The sequence below is a fragment of the Emys orbicularis genome, chromosome 12, assembly GCF_028017835.1.
Source record: "Emys orbicularis isolate rEmyOrb1 chromosome 12, rEmyOrb1.hap1, whole genome shotgun sequence".
NCBI lineage: Eukaryota > Metazoa > Chordata > Testudines > Emydidae > Emys > Emys orbicularis.
Window position 1 is genome coordinate 34,491,926 of NC_088694.1, and position 17,783 is coordinate 34,509,708.

General features: G+C 49.6%; 2 protein-coding genes across 2 annotated transcripts in view; both read right to left on the reverse strand.

Moving 5' to 3' along the window:
* LOC135886051 (cytosolic phospholipase A2 gamma-like) overlaps positions 1–17,783 on the reverse strand; it is a 979,292-nt gene that overhangs the window by 45,765 nt on the left and 915,744 nt on the right.
* On the reverse strand, positions 1,480–2,430 carry LOC135885985 (olfactory receptor 5AP2-like). The gene has a single exon (XM_065413878.1). The coding sequence runs from the start codon at positions 2,428–2,430 to the stop codon at positions 1,480–1,482; it is 951 nt and encodes a 316-aa protein (XP_065269950.1).

Below are 17,783 nucleotides of genomic sequence, written 5' to 3' on the forward strand. Positions count from 1 at the left end.
CTGGCTTGGCCCCCGGCTCTCCAGTGCACAGGCACATGGCCCTGTCACAGGCAGGGATAGGCAGGTATAGGTAAAGTGGTGCAACGTCGATTTGTAGACAAGCCTTGCACATTTGTTCCACACACCAGACACGAAGGGGACAGATAACGGGAGTTCTGACAACAGAGACCACAGAAAGAGAAGACTTAGTTTAGTTCTTTTATTGCACGATGCTTTTGGTGTAAGAGCCACAATAATTAGGGGCTCCTAGAAAAGGTAAAGGAACTGGTGGAAAACATCCCCTGGGAGTGGAAGGAATTCTCAGGATGTTGGTTTGTCTGTAAATGTACGGTCTGGGTTTTCCCATTAGAAGCCGATGATAAGAGCCCCAAACCTATAGGCAGTGAATGGGAGTTGGGCAGCTCACACCCGTAGGTGCCATTGTCAATTACAACTGGACGTGGTGGAGAAGACAGGGCACTGAACTGGGACTCTGGAGAGTTGGTTTCCTGCTTCTAGCCAACTGTGTGACTCAGGGCAGCTAACGTCACCTCATTCTGCCTGAGTTTCCCCAGCTATAACATGATGACAGGGGTGTGGAGCTAGGACTAGAATGACAAAGCTCCCACTTTAGGCACCCGAATCCGAGAGTCCGGCCCACTGGGATTCACAAACCCAGCTAGGCTGCCGGCAAACCCTGCAGGCACCCACGTGTTAGCAGTAAATGGGCCGTAGGTGCCCCTGGCTGTGCCCTCTGCAGCCCCACATCAGGCATCCAGACGCCAAGGCTCCAGAGCGATGTGCAAACCTGGGGAAGGTGAGCGGCCCCTGCCTGATTCGCCTGCAAAGCCCCATCCCACAGGCCAGGAGAATTCCACTTGGCCCCAGTTATCTGGAAACAACTGGCCCCAAATCTTTGATGAAAACTGGGCAAATACGAGACCTGTGCTGGTTTCCTGTGTTCTGGGGCACAGGTTAGAGGGTTTCCTTTGGCTTTTCTCTTCCTTTGAAGGGAGCCTGGGGATGAAATACACTCTAAGAAACAAAAGTTAAATATTCAATTTTCTAACATTGGAGTTCCATGCCGACATTGTAACCTATATTTTTAGAATGCAGGCATCTTATTTGTTTAATGGTGTGCGTATATCTAGAAGTGTCTCACCCTACCCGGCATAGATGCCCAGTGTTCCATTTCACCTGCACCCTCTCACTGAGCACAATCTCCCCTCATTTTCTGAACTTTGAGCAGCCACAAGTTCAAGTCTCCCACCAGCCCAGTAGTACCCACCTGTGGCATCTTATGTAGGTCATAAAAAGGCTGCGTTACAGGTTTTAAGAGGTCTCCCCATTTCCACTTTCTCTCACAGCTGTGACTCGGTAAGAGCAGGACATGAAGACCAATGAAACTCAGGGAAACACGACCTGGGACTACAGCAGGCTTTGGTTCAGTCTCTACCCTAACCCATTTTATATCTATTTTAACACAAGGAAATTGATCGGTTAGCATGGTCCAAACATGATTTTCCTGCAAGCTTTCCTCAGGGCCTCCTGAACCATTTTGTTTCTCAGGCTGTAGATGAGGGGATTGACCAGAGGAGTCAGGACTGTGTAGACAACAGAGAGAACTTTCTTGAAGTTGCTCAGGATGTCGGTGGTTGGGAACATATAAACAATCAGCAGAGTTCCATAATAAATGCTCACCACAATGAGGTGGGAGGAGCAGGTGGAAAAGGCCTTTTGCCTCCCTGTGGTGGACGGGATTCTCAGGATGGTGGCAATGATGCAGATGTAGGACATCAAGGTAAGTAGGAATGGGACCAGTGAGAAAAGCAAGATGAGTGTGAAAACCAACGTTTCCATAAGGTGAGGGTCATTGCAGGAGAGTTTTACAAGGGGGATGAGGTCACAAAAAAAATGGTCAATTCCATTGGGGCCACAGAATGTTAACTGAGATAGCGAGAACATATTTATGCTATTACCCATGAAGCCACCTATCCAACAGCCACTTGCGAGCTTCAGGTAAGACCTGTGACTCATACGGGTTGCATAATGCATTGGATTGCATATGGCTAAATATCGATCATAAGACATCACAGAGAGGAGAAGGCATTCTGTAGCAATCAGACAACCAATGAAATAAAATTGCGTGAGACACCCATTGAATGAAATAGTTCTGTCTCCAATCAGGGGACCAGCCAGCATCCTGGGCAGGATGGTGGAGCTGTAGCAGGTCTCCAAGCAGGACAAGTTTCCCAAGAAGAAGTACATGGGGGTGTGAAGGTGATGATCAGTTACAACTAGTGCAACGATAAGGATGTTCCCTACCACAGTCACAATGTAGATCACTAGGAACAGCAGGAAGAGAAGGCTCTGCAGTTCCTGGAGATCCCCGAATCCCAGGAGGATGAATTCTGTGATGGACGTTTGGTTTCCCTGCTCTGGGTTCGCCATGGGGTGTCTATGGGAAAGAAATGAAATCTGCCACAAAATGAAGAACATTCACTCAATAAAATGTAACCTTTTTTTTTTCATTGTCCCCCTATGCTGGCTACTGGAATGATAGGGTGAGTGGAAAATGGAGGCCAGGGGAGGGGAAATGACATCTAGTGATCCCTGGGGCACATTTCATATCTGAGCAGACTGCAGGTTCAACAAAATATTAATCTCTCTGGAAACACATATAGTAACTTGACAGATGGCACCAAGCACTCAAATATAAAGGTGATGGGGCTTAGGTACAACAGTACATAAATGTATTCATTCAAAGAGTCACATGTTTCACTACCAGGTATTGCTAACACTTACGAGTTACCCCACAGCACATTTATTTTCAGGATGAAAGCATTACCGAGGAACAGATCATTAAAAGACAACAAACAGATTTAAAACAAACATCAAACACACCAGGAGTCACCCAGCAGCCTTATGGGGCCCGAGCGGGGCAAAGTCTTCTTGGCCCCTGCATCGTGGACAGAGATCCTGTTCATTTCTGTGTTTCCTAGGGCTGGTCTACACTTAAAACTTAGATCAACTTAGCTACATCGCTCAGGGATAAGGACAATTTTACGCCTTCTGCAACGCAGTCAAGTCGACCTCCCCCCACAAACAGTAGACACCACTAGTTTGAGGATACAATTCTTCTGTTGACCGAGTGTCACCGTGCCTCCATGGGTCACAACTGAGAATACCAAATGCAAAACAAACTGCTGAGAAATGGGGCAGACACACCCCAAAACTAGTGGTTATTCTTCCATAAGATATACCAAACCACCAACAAAATAAACTTCTGTCTCACCATACTGGCTAATAAGAAGTCAGAAAAGAAGTCTTCTTAGGCATTCCAGTCCTTGTACCACCACCAAAACACTAGACTTAATGAGGAGGGGTTATTTAAACCAATTTAATAAAACAAAAGGTTTCTTCTGATCCCAAAGGACCAGCTACACATCCAGGTCAATATATAACTCAGATCTTACCCAATAATCATGCTGTTGCCAATCCTTTAGTATCTAAAATCTAAAGGTTTATTTATAAAAAGAAAGGAGGAAAGGTGAGAGTTAAAATTGGTTAAAGGAATCAAATCCATACAATAAATGCAAAGTTCTTGGCTCAGGCTTGTAGCAGTGACGGAATAAACTGGTGGCTTGTTAAGTCTCTGGTTGCTTCCGAATCATTGGAAGATATTCAGTCCCTTGGTTAGAATGCTCCCATTCTAGCTTCTAGCACATAGTGAGTTCTTATGTCTCACTCCCAACATATTCAAGGGATTTTCCAAAAGCTCATGCATATTGTACATTTTTACAGATTTTGGCATCAGCAACAAACTAGTCACAAGAGTTAACGTTAGCATTAATATTAACATCAAATCGATCACAATTGTACATTTACAAGCATTTGGTCACACCAAGTCTTTTGTTTAGATAGACCATTTTTAGTCAGCTTCTTCAATATCCCTTTTGACCCTTTGTAGCTTTTTCTTTACCTCAGGGTTTTCCTTAACATAGGCTTTTAGTTTAATCACATCCTTAAGGATTTGATATTTAAGAGATGAGTGAGGAAAGTATATGAGGGCATTTGGCCTTTCATGGGTTAACTTGCCTTCCTTCTTTCCCCTTTTTAGAGAGTTGAAATTTGAGATTTCTGGTATGCCATAGTCTATGGTCTGTCTGGATATGTTCTTATTGCTAGCAGCTATGGGCAACTTTGTTCCTCCCTTGTCAGTTAGGTAGATTGCATGGACACCACACCATAAAGAGACACAACTATTTACTGTCATCATCTCTGAACTACAGTTCTGCTTTTAAACTGCCAATTTTGGCATCCACAAGGCATTAGATGCATCAGAGCTGACTAAGAGATCACAGGACATATTCAAAGCATCTATGGGTTTATCCACAAGGCTGCTTTGCTATGTATAGCCAGGAATCCAGGCTTCCCTTTGAACCTGAGACACTAGCTGTTCACTTAAAGAATCAACATGCAGACATTCATGTCTCAACAACATTGTCTTCCCATCAGGCTGGTCAAGTATAGCCACTTACTTATAGGGCTGTATAAATTCCCTTACAGTTTTTGTTCCATCTAAAACCTTCTTTAAGTTATCCACACTCGATCTTTCTAAAGCTGGGTCAGTGGATCCATACACATCTGAAAGACTCTGGCAGTTAGGAACTGAAACTACCTCGATCAAATCACTTCCACACCCCTACTTGCAAAATCTACTATGAGGATTCTTCTCCTTAGGAGCTTCTTTAAGCAGCAATCCATCTTTCACAGAAATTCTGCCCTTACCCTCTTCACCAAGGGCTTGCTCTGAAGGACCATTTTCCTGAGCAACAACAGACTCTTTCTGGGTTTCACTTAAATCCAGAATCACCTCTGGCACATTGGGAGGATTTTCACACAATTCCCTTTGATGCAAGCTGCTAGACTCCATAGTTAAAAGGTTAGAGGCACTTCCTTTCCCTTTGCTGCTTTCCTCACTGGCAACATGCAGGTTACCAGGCTCAACACACACAGGCTTAGGGACCATTCCCTCCTTGTTACAAGTGTCCACACTGTCAGTGGGTAACACAGTTAAATCACCTTCATGCTCTCCTCGTGCCCTGGTCATGATATCAACCTGTTTAAACAGATTTCAGAGTAGCAGCCGTGTTAGTCTGTATCCGCAAAAAGAACAGGAGTACTTGTGGCACCTTAGAGACTAACACATTTATTAGAGCATAAGCTTTCGTGGGCTATCAGGATATGCAAACTAGATACAATCAATTTAGGATTGAATAAGGACTGGGAATGTTGGAGCCATTACAAACATTGAATCTATCTCCCCTTGTAAGTATTCTCACACTTCTTATCAAACTGTCTGTACTGGGCTATCTTGATTATCACTTCAAAAGTTTTTTCTCCCCTCTTACTTAATTGGCCTCTCAGAGTTGGTAAGACAACTCCCAACTGTTCATGCTCTCTGTATGTGTGTATATATATCTCCTCAATATATGTTCCATTCTATATGCTTCCGAAGAAGTGGGCTGTAGTCCACGAAAGCTTATGCTCTAATAAATGTGTTAGTCTCTAAGGTGCCACAAGTACTCCTGTTCTTTTTTTGGTTAAACAGAGTTGTCATACTTTTATTCAGCAACACACTAGCAACAGACAAAATAGAAGCACCAGAATCACCGGGTCCCTGTGACTTTGCTATGAAACTAACTGGATGCAACCTAGTTACAATCAGGGCTGGCTCCAGGCACCAGGCAACCAAGCTGGTGCTTGGGGCGGCACCTGGAGGGGGGCGGTGCGGCGCTCGGGCCGCCAGGGAGAGCGGGGCCACAGCCGGGCTCGCCGCCCTCCCCCCGCGCCCTCCCCCCGGCTGCCGGGGGGAGAGCCGTGCCCCACCCGGGGCTCGCCGCCCTGCCCCCGGCGCTCTGGCCGCTGGGGAGAGAGCCGAGCCCCAGCCGGGGCTCGCCGCCCTGCCCCCGGCGCTCTGGCCGCCCGGGGGAGAGCCGAGCCCCGGCCGGGGCTCGCCGCCCTGCCCCCGGCGCTCTGGCCGCCGGGGGGAGAGCGGAGCCCCCGCCGGGGCTCGCCACCCTCCCCCCCCGGCCGCCGGGGGGAGAGCGGAGCCCCCGCCGGGGCTTGCCACCCTCCCCCCGGGGCTCCAGCCATCCTCCCCCCCGGTGCGACAGTGGAGCCCCCGCCGGGGCTTGCCGCCCTCCCCCCGGGGCTCCAGCCGCCCTCCCCCCCCGGTGCCCTCCCCCCGGCCGCCGGGGGGAGAGCGGAGCCCCCGCCGGGGCTCGCCACCCTCCCCCCTGGCCGCCGGGGGGAGAGTGGAGCCCCCGCCGGGGCTTGCCGCCCTCCCCCCGGGGCTCCAGCCACCCTCCCCCCCGTGCCTTCCCCCCGGCCGCCGGGGGGAGAGCGGAGCCCCCGCTGGGGCTCGCCGCCCTCCCCCCGGGGCTCCGGCCGCCCTCCCTCCCCCCCCCCATGGGGGGGGGGGGGCGGCCGGAGGCTTTTTTGCCTGGGGCGGCAAAAAAGCCAGAGCCGGCCCTGGTTACAATACCATTCTCCCCAGCACACACAAACATAGCAACATTACCTTCCTGGGCTTTTTTTTTAAATCCAGAACCAACTCTGGTACAACTAAGTAGCATAAACTGAGAAGCACTTTATGTCTGCTCCACAGACAAAGAGCTAGACCAGGGGTGAGCAAACTTTTTGGCCCGAGGGCCACATTGGGGTTCCAAAACTGTCTAGAGGGCTGGGTAGGGAAGGCTGTGCCTCCAAAACAGCTTGTTCCTTCCCCCTATCTGGCCGCTCCCACTTCCCGCTCCCTGACTGCCCCCCTCAGAACCCCCAACCCATCCAACTCCCCCGCTCCTTGTCCCCTAACAGCCCCCTCCTGAGACCCCTGCCCCTAACCGCCCCCCTGGAACCCCAACACCCCCTATCCAACCCCCCCCTGCTCCTTGTCCCCTAACTGCCCCCCGGGACCCCACCTCCTATCCAACCCCTCCTGCTTCCTGTCCCCTGACTGCCCTGACCCCTATCCACACCCCCGCCCCCTGACAGGCCCCAGAGACCCCACCTCCTATCCAACCCCCCCGCTCCCTGTCCCTGGACTGCCCCGACCCCTATCCACATCCCTGCCCCCAGCCAGGCCTCTGGGACACCACCCCCTATCCAACCCCCCTGCTCCTTGTCCCCTGACCGCCCCTCCCTGGACACCCTGCCCCTAACTGGCCCCCTGGGACCCCACCCCTCCCAGCCCCCTTCCGAATGTGTCCTGGCGAACGCGGACGGAGGACTCAGGAAGAGCAGGGGCAGCCGCACAGCCAGAGAGAAGTGGTGGTTTCCCCTTCAAAGCGCCGCTGCTCTCCGGCCTGCTGCGCGGCCGCCCGGTGTCCTCCTGAGTCCTCTGCCCACTTTTGCCGCGCTCCCGCCACCTGCTCCCCGGAGGCTGCCGGTGAGCCTCCCTCCCCGCTCTCCTGCCCAGCGTGCTCCCGCGGCATGGCAAGGTGAGGCTGCAGGGGAGGGGGGAAAGCTGGAGAGGGGCCAGGGGCTAGCCTCCCCAGCTGGGAGCTCGGGGACCAGGCAGGATGGTCTCATGGGCCGGATGTGTCCCGCGGGCCGTAGTTTGCCCACGTCTGAGCTAGACATACACACAGACACTTTTACAGCAGATACACAGCTATTCTTAACAGAAAAACAATTGGAGGTATCCTTTCCTTTGTCCCAGCACCCATGGCTGATTTCAGACATATACTTGGAAAGTTCTTAACAGGCAAGTTGTCACTCCCAAAAGATAAACTGCTACTCTCCACAGATAGTGTCTCATTGTACTCAGCAGCTTTAAGCAAATCACTTCTACCTTGTTCAGGCTCACTTTCACAAGCTTCACTTGCCAACAATCCATTACCTATAAAAAAATCTACCCTTTTCTTCCTCAATTAGGGCTTTAACCTGACCATCAACTTTAAACTGATCTAGAGAAACATGTTCCTGATTAAGAGTTCTCTCTGTGTTTTATCTAATTCCAGATTCACTTCTGAGATATTAGCCATACATTCAGAAACTTCATTCACATACAAAGCACTTATTGCACAGACAAACAGCTATTTTCCTCAACAGTAACAGTCACAACACTATATTAATGATTACGTGAATTATTATAAGACTCAATTCTTGATGGAGATTATTATTGATTATTAATGTTGCAATGGTCCCTAGGAGACCTAGTCATGGACCAAGACACATTGCGCTCGGAGCTGTACAAACCCAGAATTGCATGTGGTAAAGTATCAGTAACGTTACTCAGCACTGAAGATGGAAAGTCCTCAGCAATGTTCTCATTCTTACCACTGAGAGTTTTCCATCACCAAAATGCTTTACAACATAAACCCATTAATTCTGTCCATGGCTTGGGGGAAAAGACTTGGCATCATCCAAAAGGAAATGATGCCTTTGTGAAGGTGATGGATATGGTGACATTTTCTTCCCTGTCCTGAAAGATCTATTTTTAACAAAGATGATGTGAAAGGTTTGTTTACCTTAAAGTTGGCATAGAAGAAGCTGGAATCTGTAACGTGACCTCTTCACTTGGCATTTCAGAGAGCAGGATCCATCTCCGATCTGCACCCCCTTCACCTATTTTAGTTTTCTCAAGGCACATCTAGCCTGCGCACTACTGGCGGAGGTGTGTAGGTTCTGTGTAGCTACACACCACAGAGCAGAGCAGTAATGGGTCCTGCATGTTACTGGCTGGACCCTAGTTGTGCTGAGACCCTTGGTTTGCTTTGCCTTGTATCTCTCAGCAGAAAATAAATGTCTCTCCTGAGTCATTGTTTACCCTGCAAACACCACAGGTGAATTTCCCCTTGAGACTTTGCTAATGGGCACATTAAATTACCGGGAAGGAAAAGTGAATAGCATGTTTTGTTTAGATTCTTGAGGTAGACAGTATGTGAATAGACTCAAACTTCTTCCAGCCACTCATGGATGGACCAGAGAAGGAAAAGCTTCTGAACTAAAAAGTCTTTATTATTTGAAGCCCAAGACATGGACCAGGGCCCCACTGTGCTCAGTGCTGTACAAACACAGAACAAAGAGATGGTCCCTGCCCCAGGCCTCTCTCATTCTGGCCTGTTGAAGGTGTGTGTGAAATACCTAGATATTCATTGGGCCAAAGAAATAGACTGAGAATTACACTCCAGCTACTGGTTGAGGCACTCACGTAGGCAGGGCCGGCTCCAGGGTTTTTGCCGCCCCAGGCGGAAAAAAAAAAAAAAAAAAGCCGTGATCGCGATCTGCGGCAGCAATTTGGCGGAAGGTCCTTCGCTCCAAGTGGGAGTGAGGGACCGTCTGCCGAATTGCCACCGAATAGCTGGACGTGCCGCCCCTCTCCAGTGTGGCCGCCCCAAGCACCTGCTTGGCAAGCTGGTGCCTGGAGCTGGCCCTGCACGTAGGAGCTGGGAGACCCAAGCTCCAGTTCCCTTGCTGCAATGAATAGTTATTTCATATGCCTCCTCCACATCCCGTCTATGCCCTAGAGCTGTCCTGTGCCCTGGCACCTGAGCGTGCTGCCAAGGCAGAGTGAGCACGTGTGGGTTATGTTGGATCAGGTCATTGCTCAAGGAGCACAGAGTTATGGTAGCATTGGCATGTAGCTTTACCCCGCACCTCCTCATTCGGAAGAATGTCCAGGGTGCCAGGAGATGGTGCGGGTGGGAGCCCACACTGGTGAAGTTCACACCTTCCCCTTCTCTTGTCCTTTGGTCAGCCAGCGTGGCGATGGCCAACTTTCCTCCCAAAGTCTCTTTCTCCAAGAACCCCAAAGGGAGTGATGGGGCAATAGCCCATCCCCTCACTATCTTGTCCATCAATTAGCACTAATTTCCCACACACCAGTTTTGGTTCATTGACATGTGCTCTCACGCTGTTCTCGTTTACCAAGCACGACCGTAACACTGTCCTTAAGTTGTAGCAAAAGGGTTTTTGTTTGGACTAATTCAGTATTTTGTCTCTTCTTTGCATTTTTTTCCACCCCCATTTGTTGTTCTATGAACTTTCACTCACTTCTGACAGTTGAGCTCTCACTGAGGGTAAAGATGTAGGCCAATTATCACAGACTCTTTGTGAATCCAGCCCTGGGTGGGACTTTTAAAAGCATCAAAGTTGCGAACGCCCTTTGAAATCAGTAAGTTTGAGGAGCCTCAGTGCTTTGGAAAAACCCACTAGGCACCTAAATACCTTTAAAAATCTGTCTGTAAGTGCCCTTGAGATAACTTAAAAGCCCATCACAAGTAACTGGCATAACTAAAGCGCCAATCTCTCCTCTCTTCCATCAATGTTAAAAACACGAATCCGCTGTGTTAGTCCACTGGATTCAATATCCTGGCAGTAACGGGCATAATGAACAGATCTACCCCAGATGCCAGTCCAGCAAACCACTCACACACCTTGATCTATAGTGACTCAGTGGGAATACGCTGGTATTTACAATTAAACATGTTCTTAAATGCTTTGCTGCCTGGGGGCTGGAGCACTCAGTGCTGGTAGGATCCAGTCTGCTCACATTGATCAAGTGCAGGATTCCCCATCAGGTCCAGGTCCCTGGCACCAAACACTGTGGACCAAATTGTCCCAGAACTGAGCTCAATGGGCAGGTGCTCTTGAGGGAGATATGATGCCTAAACGGCAGAACTGATGCCTAAAATCATTGTTGTCCAATTTCCTCCGGATGCTCATGGCATATCCACAGAGAAGTGGGCACGGCACTACATACACACTTCTGTCCTTCTCTTTAACCGTATTTCCTTATTCCACAGTAGGGCTCACTACATACAGAGACCCAGTCAGGGGAGCATCTTACACCAAAAGTAACAAAGTTTGAAAATACCCTTTGGTTAGCTCCCAGTGGTAGAAACAGTATTACTGGTCACACAATTATCCCGTTTTCATTAAAAACACAAACCAAAAAAGCTGAAAATATTATTTTAGATGGAAATTTACCCTATTAGAACAAATAAATTCTATATGAAATTTGTAAGTAATGTGGTGGTAATTTTCTTATTATATTGCAGTCAGGGATGAAATCCCATCGCTTAACTCTTTGAAGGATGCTCCTCTAATCTGAAACTGGCTAGAATACAGAGAGAGACCAGAATCTTCTCGGATCGTGGCTTAAATTTTAAATTCAAAGTTGATTGACTCCATAATTTAAGGAATATTTTTTAACGGAAGTCATTATTACTGGCTATTTACCATTCACTGTGATCAGCTGCCATGTAGAGACCAATAGGAAGGATACAGAAATAATTGGCTTCCTCCTAATGCCCATTGTACATCATGGCCACGGCTTTACCACACTTCACCCTCTGCTCTCCCTAGTCTCCATGATACAGTACGACAGCCCCTTTCCCATCTCTGCAGCCCCCAATGCCCCTTGGCCCTGGGTACATTCTTGCTTGTGCAGCCGGCGCTGAAGCTGGTACCTTGGCTTCTACTTTTAGTGAGCTAGCTAGAGTACAGCTAGAGTGGCTACAGGAGATGCTATTCACACCCCTGGCTGCAGTGTAGATGCACCCCATGTATGTAAACTGAATTATTCAGTCAGGCCTCTTTCCGCCAGTCGGCTGCTTTTCCTTGGCAAATCAGCGGAAATTCTCAACATGCCATTTTAATGCAGAAGATTCCCAGAGTTCTTTTCAAAGCCAAGAACGTACTGACATAGTTTCACAGGGACTCATTTACGCGAGGTCTCCACACAGATTTTGCAGCAGCATCACTATCCTGGTTAGTGGAGTGTTTTGGAAATTGTTCTACCAGTACAACCTCTAGCATGGACACAGCAAACAAATATCGAGGTCCCTTGGACTGGTATAGCTTCTTCCCCTTCGGAATGAACTATGCTGATACAAGCAGCTTTACATCAGTGTAGTTGCATCCAGTCAGATTAGATGAGTGGCCCCCTCACGGCTCCCACTGGAGGCCTCAGGGCAGCCCAGAACGCAGCCCCTCACCTCAGTTTCCCTTCTTCGTTCCCCAAATAAACTCCACATGGTTTTTTTCCCGTCCAATCACAACAGCCCCCAATTTTGGTTTCATTTATTAACTTAACATTCAAACCTAAATTGCAGATGACACCTTCCCTCCAGTTCCTACACCCCAAACTCCCCCCATCTGGTCTGAGTCCTGCCCGCCTTAGCAGGCCATTCCCAGCACTTCCTAGCTGCAGCAATTCCCCTGGTTGCAGGGTTTTCCCTCATTCACTCTCTGAACTTTCACTTCAGCCTCCTGAGTTTGCCTCTTCCCCCATCCCCATTCTGTTCTTTATTGTAAATGGCCTGATACCGCTCAGATGGGGACCCTTCTCTAACCAGGGCTGGCTTGGCCTTGGATCTCCAGCCCATGGCACACGGCCCTGTCACAGGCAGGGATAGGCCAATATAGTTTAAGTGATGCCATTTCCATGTGTAGACAAGCCTTGATGCATTTATTCCTCACACTGGACATGAAGGGGAGAGATAAGGGGAGGTCTGACAAGAGAGATGGCAGAAAGAGAAGACTCAGTTTAATTATTCTATTGTACAGTGCTTTTCTTGACGCAGACACAGTTATTAGGTAACTGAGAAAATGGAGAAAAACAAGAAGGAACTGCTAGAAAACATCCCCTGGAAAGTTCTCAGGATACCGGTTTGGCTGTAAATGTACAGGCTGGGTTTTCCCATAAGAGGCCAATGTTAGGCACCCAAATCCTATGTGCAGTTTATGGGAGTTGGGCACCTCACACCCTTTGGTCCCATTGTCAAATACAATTGGATGTGGTGGAGCAGACAGGGCAGTGGACTGAGACTCTGGATAGTTGGTTTCCTGGTATGAGCACACTGAGTGATTCCGGCCCTCTGGGATTCACAACCCAGCTTGGCTGTCAGCAAACCCTGTAGGCACCCAAGTGTTTGCAGTAAATGGGCCGCAGGTGCCACTGGCCGTGCCCTGTGGAGCCCCACACCAGGCATCCGGATGCTGAGGCCCCAGAGTGACACACAAACCTGGGGAAAGTGCGTGTTCCCCTTCCTGATTCTCCTCCAAGGCCGCATCTTGCAGGTCAGGTGTGCAGAGGCTTTGAAAAATCCCCACTCAGACCCCAACTATCTGGAAACAACTGGCCCTAAATTGTCGCTGAAAATGGGCAAATAAGAGGCCTGTGCTGGTGTCCTGTGTTCTGCCGCACAGGTCAAAGGGTTTCCTTTGGCTTTTCTCTTCCTTTGAATGATGCCTGGGGATGAAATGCACTCCATGAAAGGTGTAATCAGGCGTGGACTCACCCCTGTGGCGCCTCCTGCTGGTCATCTCGGGAATTAGCTCACCAGCATCCGGAGCGCCCTCTGCAGGCCAGGTGTCCTGCCTGTCGTTGGCCCCCCGTGTCCCTCCCGGACCCCGGTGCCCTTGGCTTGGGTGCTGCCCCCCTGTCACTACCCCACTCTCTCTCTCTGGGTCTCCCCACCCAGGGGAACCTCCACTCCCTATCCCAATGTCGCCTCAGTTGTGGCTACTGCCAGTCACCATCTAGCCCCCACGCCCTGGGGCAGACTGCAGTCTATCAGCCAATCATCACCGGAAACAAGGGGGTTGGACTGGCTGCCTTCACCCACCCTCAGGTTGCCCCTCTGCAACCCCAATACCTATATGGGCCTAGGACCTGGCCCTGCAGCCTGGGGAGTTGCTAGCCTAGGGCTTCCCAGCCCCCAAGGCCTTTCCCCAGCCCTGCCTCACTCTAGGTCCCCGGTGAGTTCCATGCAGCTAGGCCTATCTCTCCCTCCTGTCAGAGGGAGACTCCTCTTCTGGCTATCCTGGCCTTCTTATCAGGCTCAGTGGCTCAGTTTAGGGCATGGCCCCAGCTGCAGCAACTTCCCCAATCAGCCGGGGTTTGCCCCTTTACACAGACCCAGCCCTCTGCAGGGCTTTTCCAACCCCTTCATGGCTGGAGCAGACATTCACCCCACTACAAAAGGAAAGTTAATTATTCAATTTTCTAATGCTGGCATTTCATGCTGATATTGCAACCCAGTATTTTTAGAATGCAGGCTTCTGATTTTTCAGGGGTGTGTGTGTATATCTAGATGTCTCTCACCCTACCCGGAATAGATGCCCAGTGTTCCAGCTGAGTTCATTTCGCCTGCACCCTCTCACAGAGCACAATCTCCCCTCTTTCTCTGAACTTTGAGCAACGACTAGTTCAAGTCTCCCCCCAGCCCAGTAGTACCCACCTGTGGCATCTTATATAGGTCCTGAAAAGGCTGGGTCACGGGTTTGAAGAGGTCTCTCCATCTTCACTTTCTCCCACAGCTGTGACGCTGTAAGACCATGACTCAAAGACCAATGAAGCTCAGGGAAACACGACCTGGGACTACAGAAGGCTTTGGTTCAGGCCCTACCCCAGCCCATGTTATATCTATTTTAACCCAAAGAAATTGACCAATTAGTATGGTCTAAACTTGAATTTCCTGCAAGCTTTCCTCAGAGGCAGCAAGGTGCCCAGATACCAGAGTGATGGGGGCCAGGTAAGGACCTTGGATAGATGTGACCTGACAGGTCTTTCTTTTTTCCAAATTCTACAATTTTGCTTTGGGTTGGGAGTTTAAGAGAGACCAGTGCCCACTTACCAAACAAACCAACATTGCTTCAAACTCCTTAAGATTCAAGGAGCAGGGAGGAAAGGGTTGATTTACCTCTAAGGCTGGTCAGTCAGCAGCTGAAGTCTCTGTTGTCATCTCCTTACACAGCATTTCTGGCACCGGGATCCAGGATATTCAATTCATTTTCTCTCCCAACTGCATTCACCTACTTCCACGTGCCCAGTAACTAGAACGACAACCTAGAAAAGCTACCGAGGCTCCGTTCCATGTCTCATAATGTGACCTCATACTCTCTGTCAAATGGAGAACATCATTTCTGATTCATTATATATCCTTCTGAGGGGAGAGGCGGTCTCCTGAATCACATCTGCTGTGGGGAAAGCAACAGGCAAGGGCAAGTTGGTATTTACTAATATTCTCTAAAACTAAACCAGAGTCAAACTTCTAATCTCAAAGGGAGAGTCCTGGAGAGGAAAGAAACTTCTAATCCTAAACAAATCTCTCTCTATTTATTGCGTGAATGCTATGGTGACTGTCAAGAAATAACACACTCATTCTAGATTTTACAGCTGCCTCAATGATTTAGACATTGAGTTCCCATCCAATTCCCTTAGAAAGATTTGAAAATGTCAGCAGAATTAGCTGATCTTACATTTTCTCCATCCAACCCCCCTGTTGCTGTCCATAGCAAGCGCACATGTACCCAGTTCTAGTGCAATGAACTCACTCAATTAGTTCAGGTAACATTTTAAAAAGCATCTAAGGCCTGGTCTATACTAGGAGTTTATGTCGAATTTAGCACCGTTACATTGAATTAACTCTGCACCTGTCCACACCATGAAGCTATTTAGTTCGACATAGAGGTCTCTTAAATTCGACTTCTGTACTCCTCCCCAACGAGGGGAGTAGCGCTAAATTCGACATGGCCATGTCGAATTAGGCTAGGTGTGGATGGAAATCGACGCTAATAGCTCCGGGAGCTATCCCACAGTGCACCACTCTGTTGACGCTCTGGACAGCAGTCCGAGCTCGGATGCTCTGACCAGCCACACAGGAAAAGCCCCGGGAAAATTTGAATTCCTTTTCCTGTCTGGGCAGTTTGAATCTCATTTCCTGTTTGGACATCGTGGCGAGCTCAGCAGCACTGGCAACGATGCAGAGCTCTCCAGCAGAGATGGCCATGCAATCTCAGAATAGAAAGAGGGCCCCAGCATGGACTGATCGGGAAGTCTTGGATCTGATCGCTGTGTGGGGCGATGAGTCTGTGCTTTCTGAGCTGCGATCGAAAAGACAGAATGCAAAGATCTACGAGAAGATCTCTAAAGCCATGGCAGAGAGAGGATACAGCCGGGATGCAACGCAGTGCCGCGTGAAAATCAGGGAGCTGAGACAAGGCTACCAGAAGACCAAAGAGGCAAACGGACGCTCCGGATCCCAGCCACAGACATCCCGTTTCTACGAGGCACTGCATTCCATCCTAGGTGCGGCCGCCACCACTACCCCACCACTGACCGTGGACTCTGAGGATGGGATATTGTCGACGGCCACTTCCTCGGACATGTTAGCGGACGGGGAAGATGAGGAAGGAGATGAGGAGGACGAGGCAGTCGACAGCGCTTACAACGCTGATTTCCCCGACAGCCAGGATCTCTTCATCACCCTTACAGAGATCCCCTACCAACCGTCCCCAGGCGTTAACCCAGACACAGAATCAGGGGAAGGATCAGTCAGTAAGTGTTTTAAACATGTAAACATTTATTTTTAACAGAACAGGAATATTAACAATATTAACAATGGGTTTTGCATGATTACTTTGCCCTAGGCGCTTAACGTTTCAGTCCTTGGCAGTGCAACTACTGAAAAAAAATCTAACAATGTCCGGTTTAGCATGATTGTTTTGCCCTAGGCGCTCTACTGTTTAGTCCCTGCCAGTGCAGCTACAGTAAAATCCGGTCTATATGTCCGGGGATAGAGCAGAAATCCTCCTGGGACATCTCCACGAAGCTCTCCTGGAGGTAATTGGAAAGCCTTTGCATCAGGTTCCTGGGGAGAGCGGCCTTATTGGGTCCTCCGTGGTAGGAAATGTTTCCGTGCCAGGAGACAAGCAAGTACTCGGGTATCATCACCTTGCAGAGCATGGCGGCATACGGCCCTGGTCTTTGCAGGCTTTCCCGAAGCATCCGTTCTTTCTCCGTCTCTGAAATCCTCATCAGAGTGATGTCGCTCATGGTGACCTGCTTTGAATTAGGTAGGGGAATGTTAGTATTGGGACTGCTTGCCTGTTCCTTTAAGGAACTGTAACCGGCGGTTTAGAGCCACGCGGTGGAGGCGGGAGAGGAGCAGCATACAGGGATCTTTCCCTGGGACAGCCGCGAGGGGGTGGGACAGGGGCAGAGTTCATGCTTGCCGGATTGCTGGCAGCAGGGACTGGCATTGCTTTGACCGTGAAAGGAGGCCAGTGCTATTATTAAAGTTTTAAGCAGCCACAAGTCTACGGCTTACCATGTCAGCCTGTTACCCAAATTCCGCTGTCCTGTCCCGCTTGTCTGATCTGCACTGCAAGACCCCAGGCACTGAATGCGAAGGCCGAAAATTCGACCTTGTCCTGAGTGCGCATGTGATAGATGCTGTGCATGGTCTTGTTCACAGAGAAAGACTATGTTCTTTGTTCAACCAAAAATTTATCTTTCTGAGGAATTCACTCCCTTTTTCCCATTCCCACAGCTGCGACTGTCTCCCGACCTAGCCTGGCATCACACTCCCAGAGGCTAGCGCAGATTAGGCATAGGAAGAGGAGGACACGGGAGGACATGTTCTCGGAACTTATGGGCTGCTCCCGAGCCCAGGCAGCCCAGCAGACCCAGTGGAGGGAGAACTTGTCCCAAATGCACCGATCACACATGGAACGGGAGGAGAGGTGGCGGCAGGAAGACCAGCAGGCGACTCAAACGCTGCTTGGACTAATGAGGGAGCAAACAGACACGCTCCGGTGCCTTGTGGATGTTCTGCAGGACCGGAGGCAGGAGGACAGAGCCCCGCTGCAGTCTATCTCTAACCGCCCTCCCCCGCCACAAAGTCCCATACCCCCCTCACCCAAAGTCCCAAGAAGGAGGGGCGGCAGAGTCCATGAAAACTCTCACTCCACCCCTGCAGACTGCTCAAGTACCAGAAGGCTCTCAT

Bases quoted from the DNA above. Each gene is read 5' to 3' on its own strand.
- LOC135885985 (XM_065413878.1), bottom strand. From the start codon at position 2,430: ATGGCGAACCCAGAGCAGGGAAACCAAACGTCCATCACAGAATTCATC.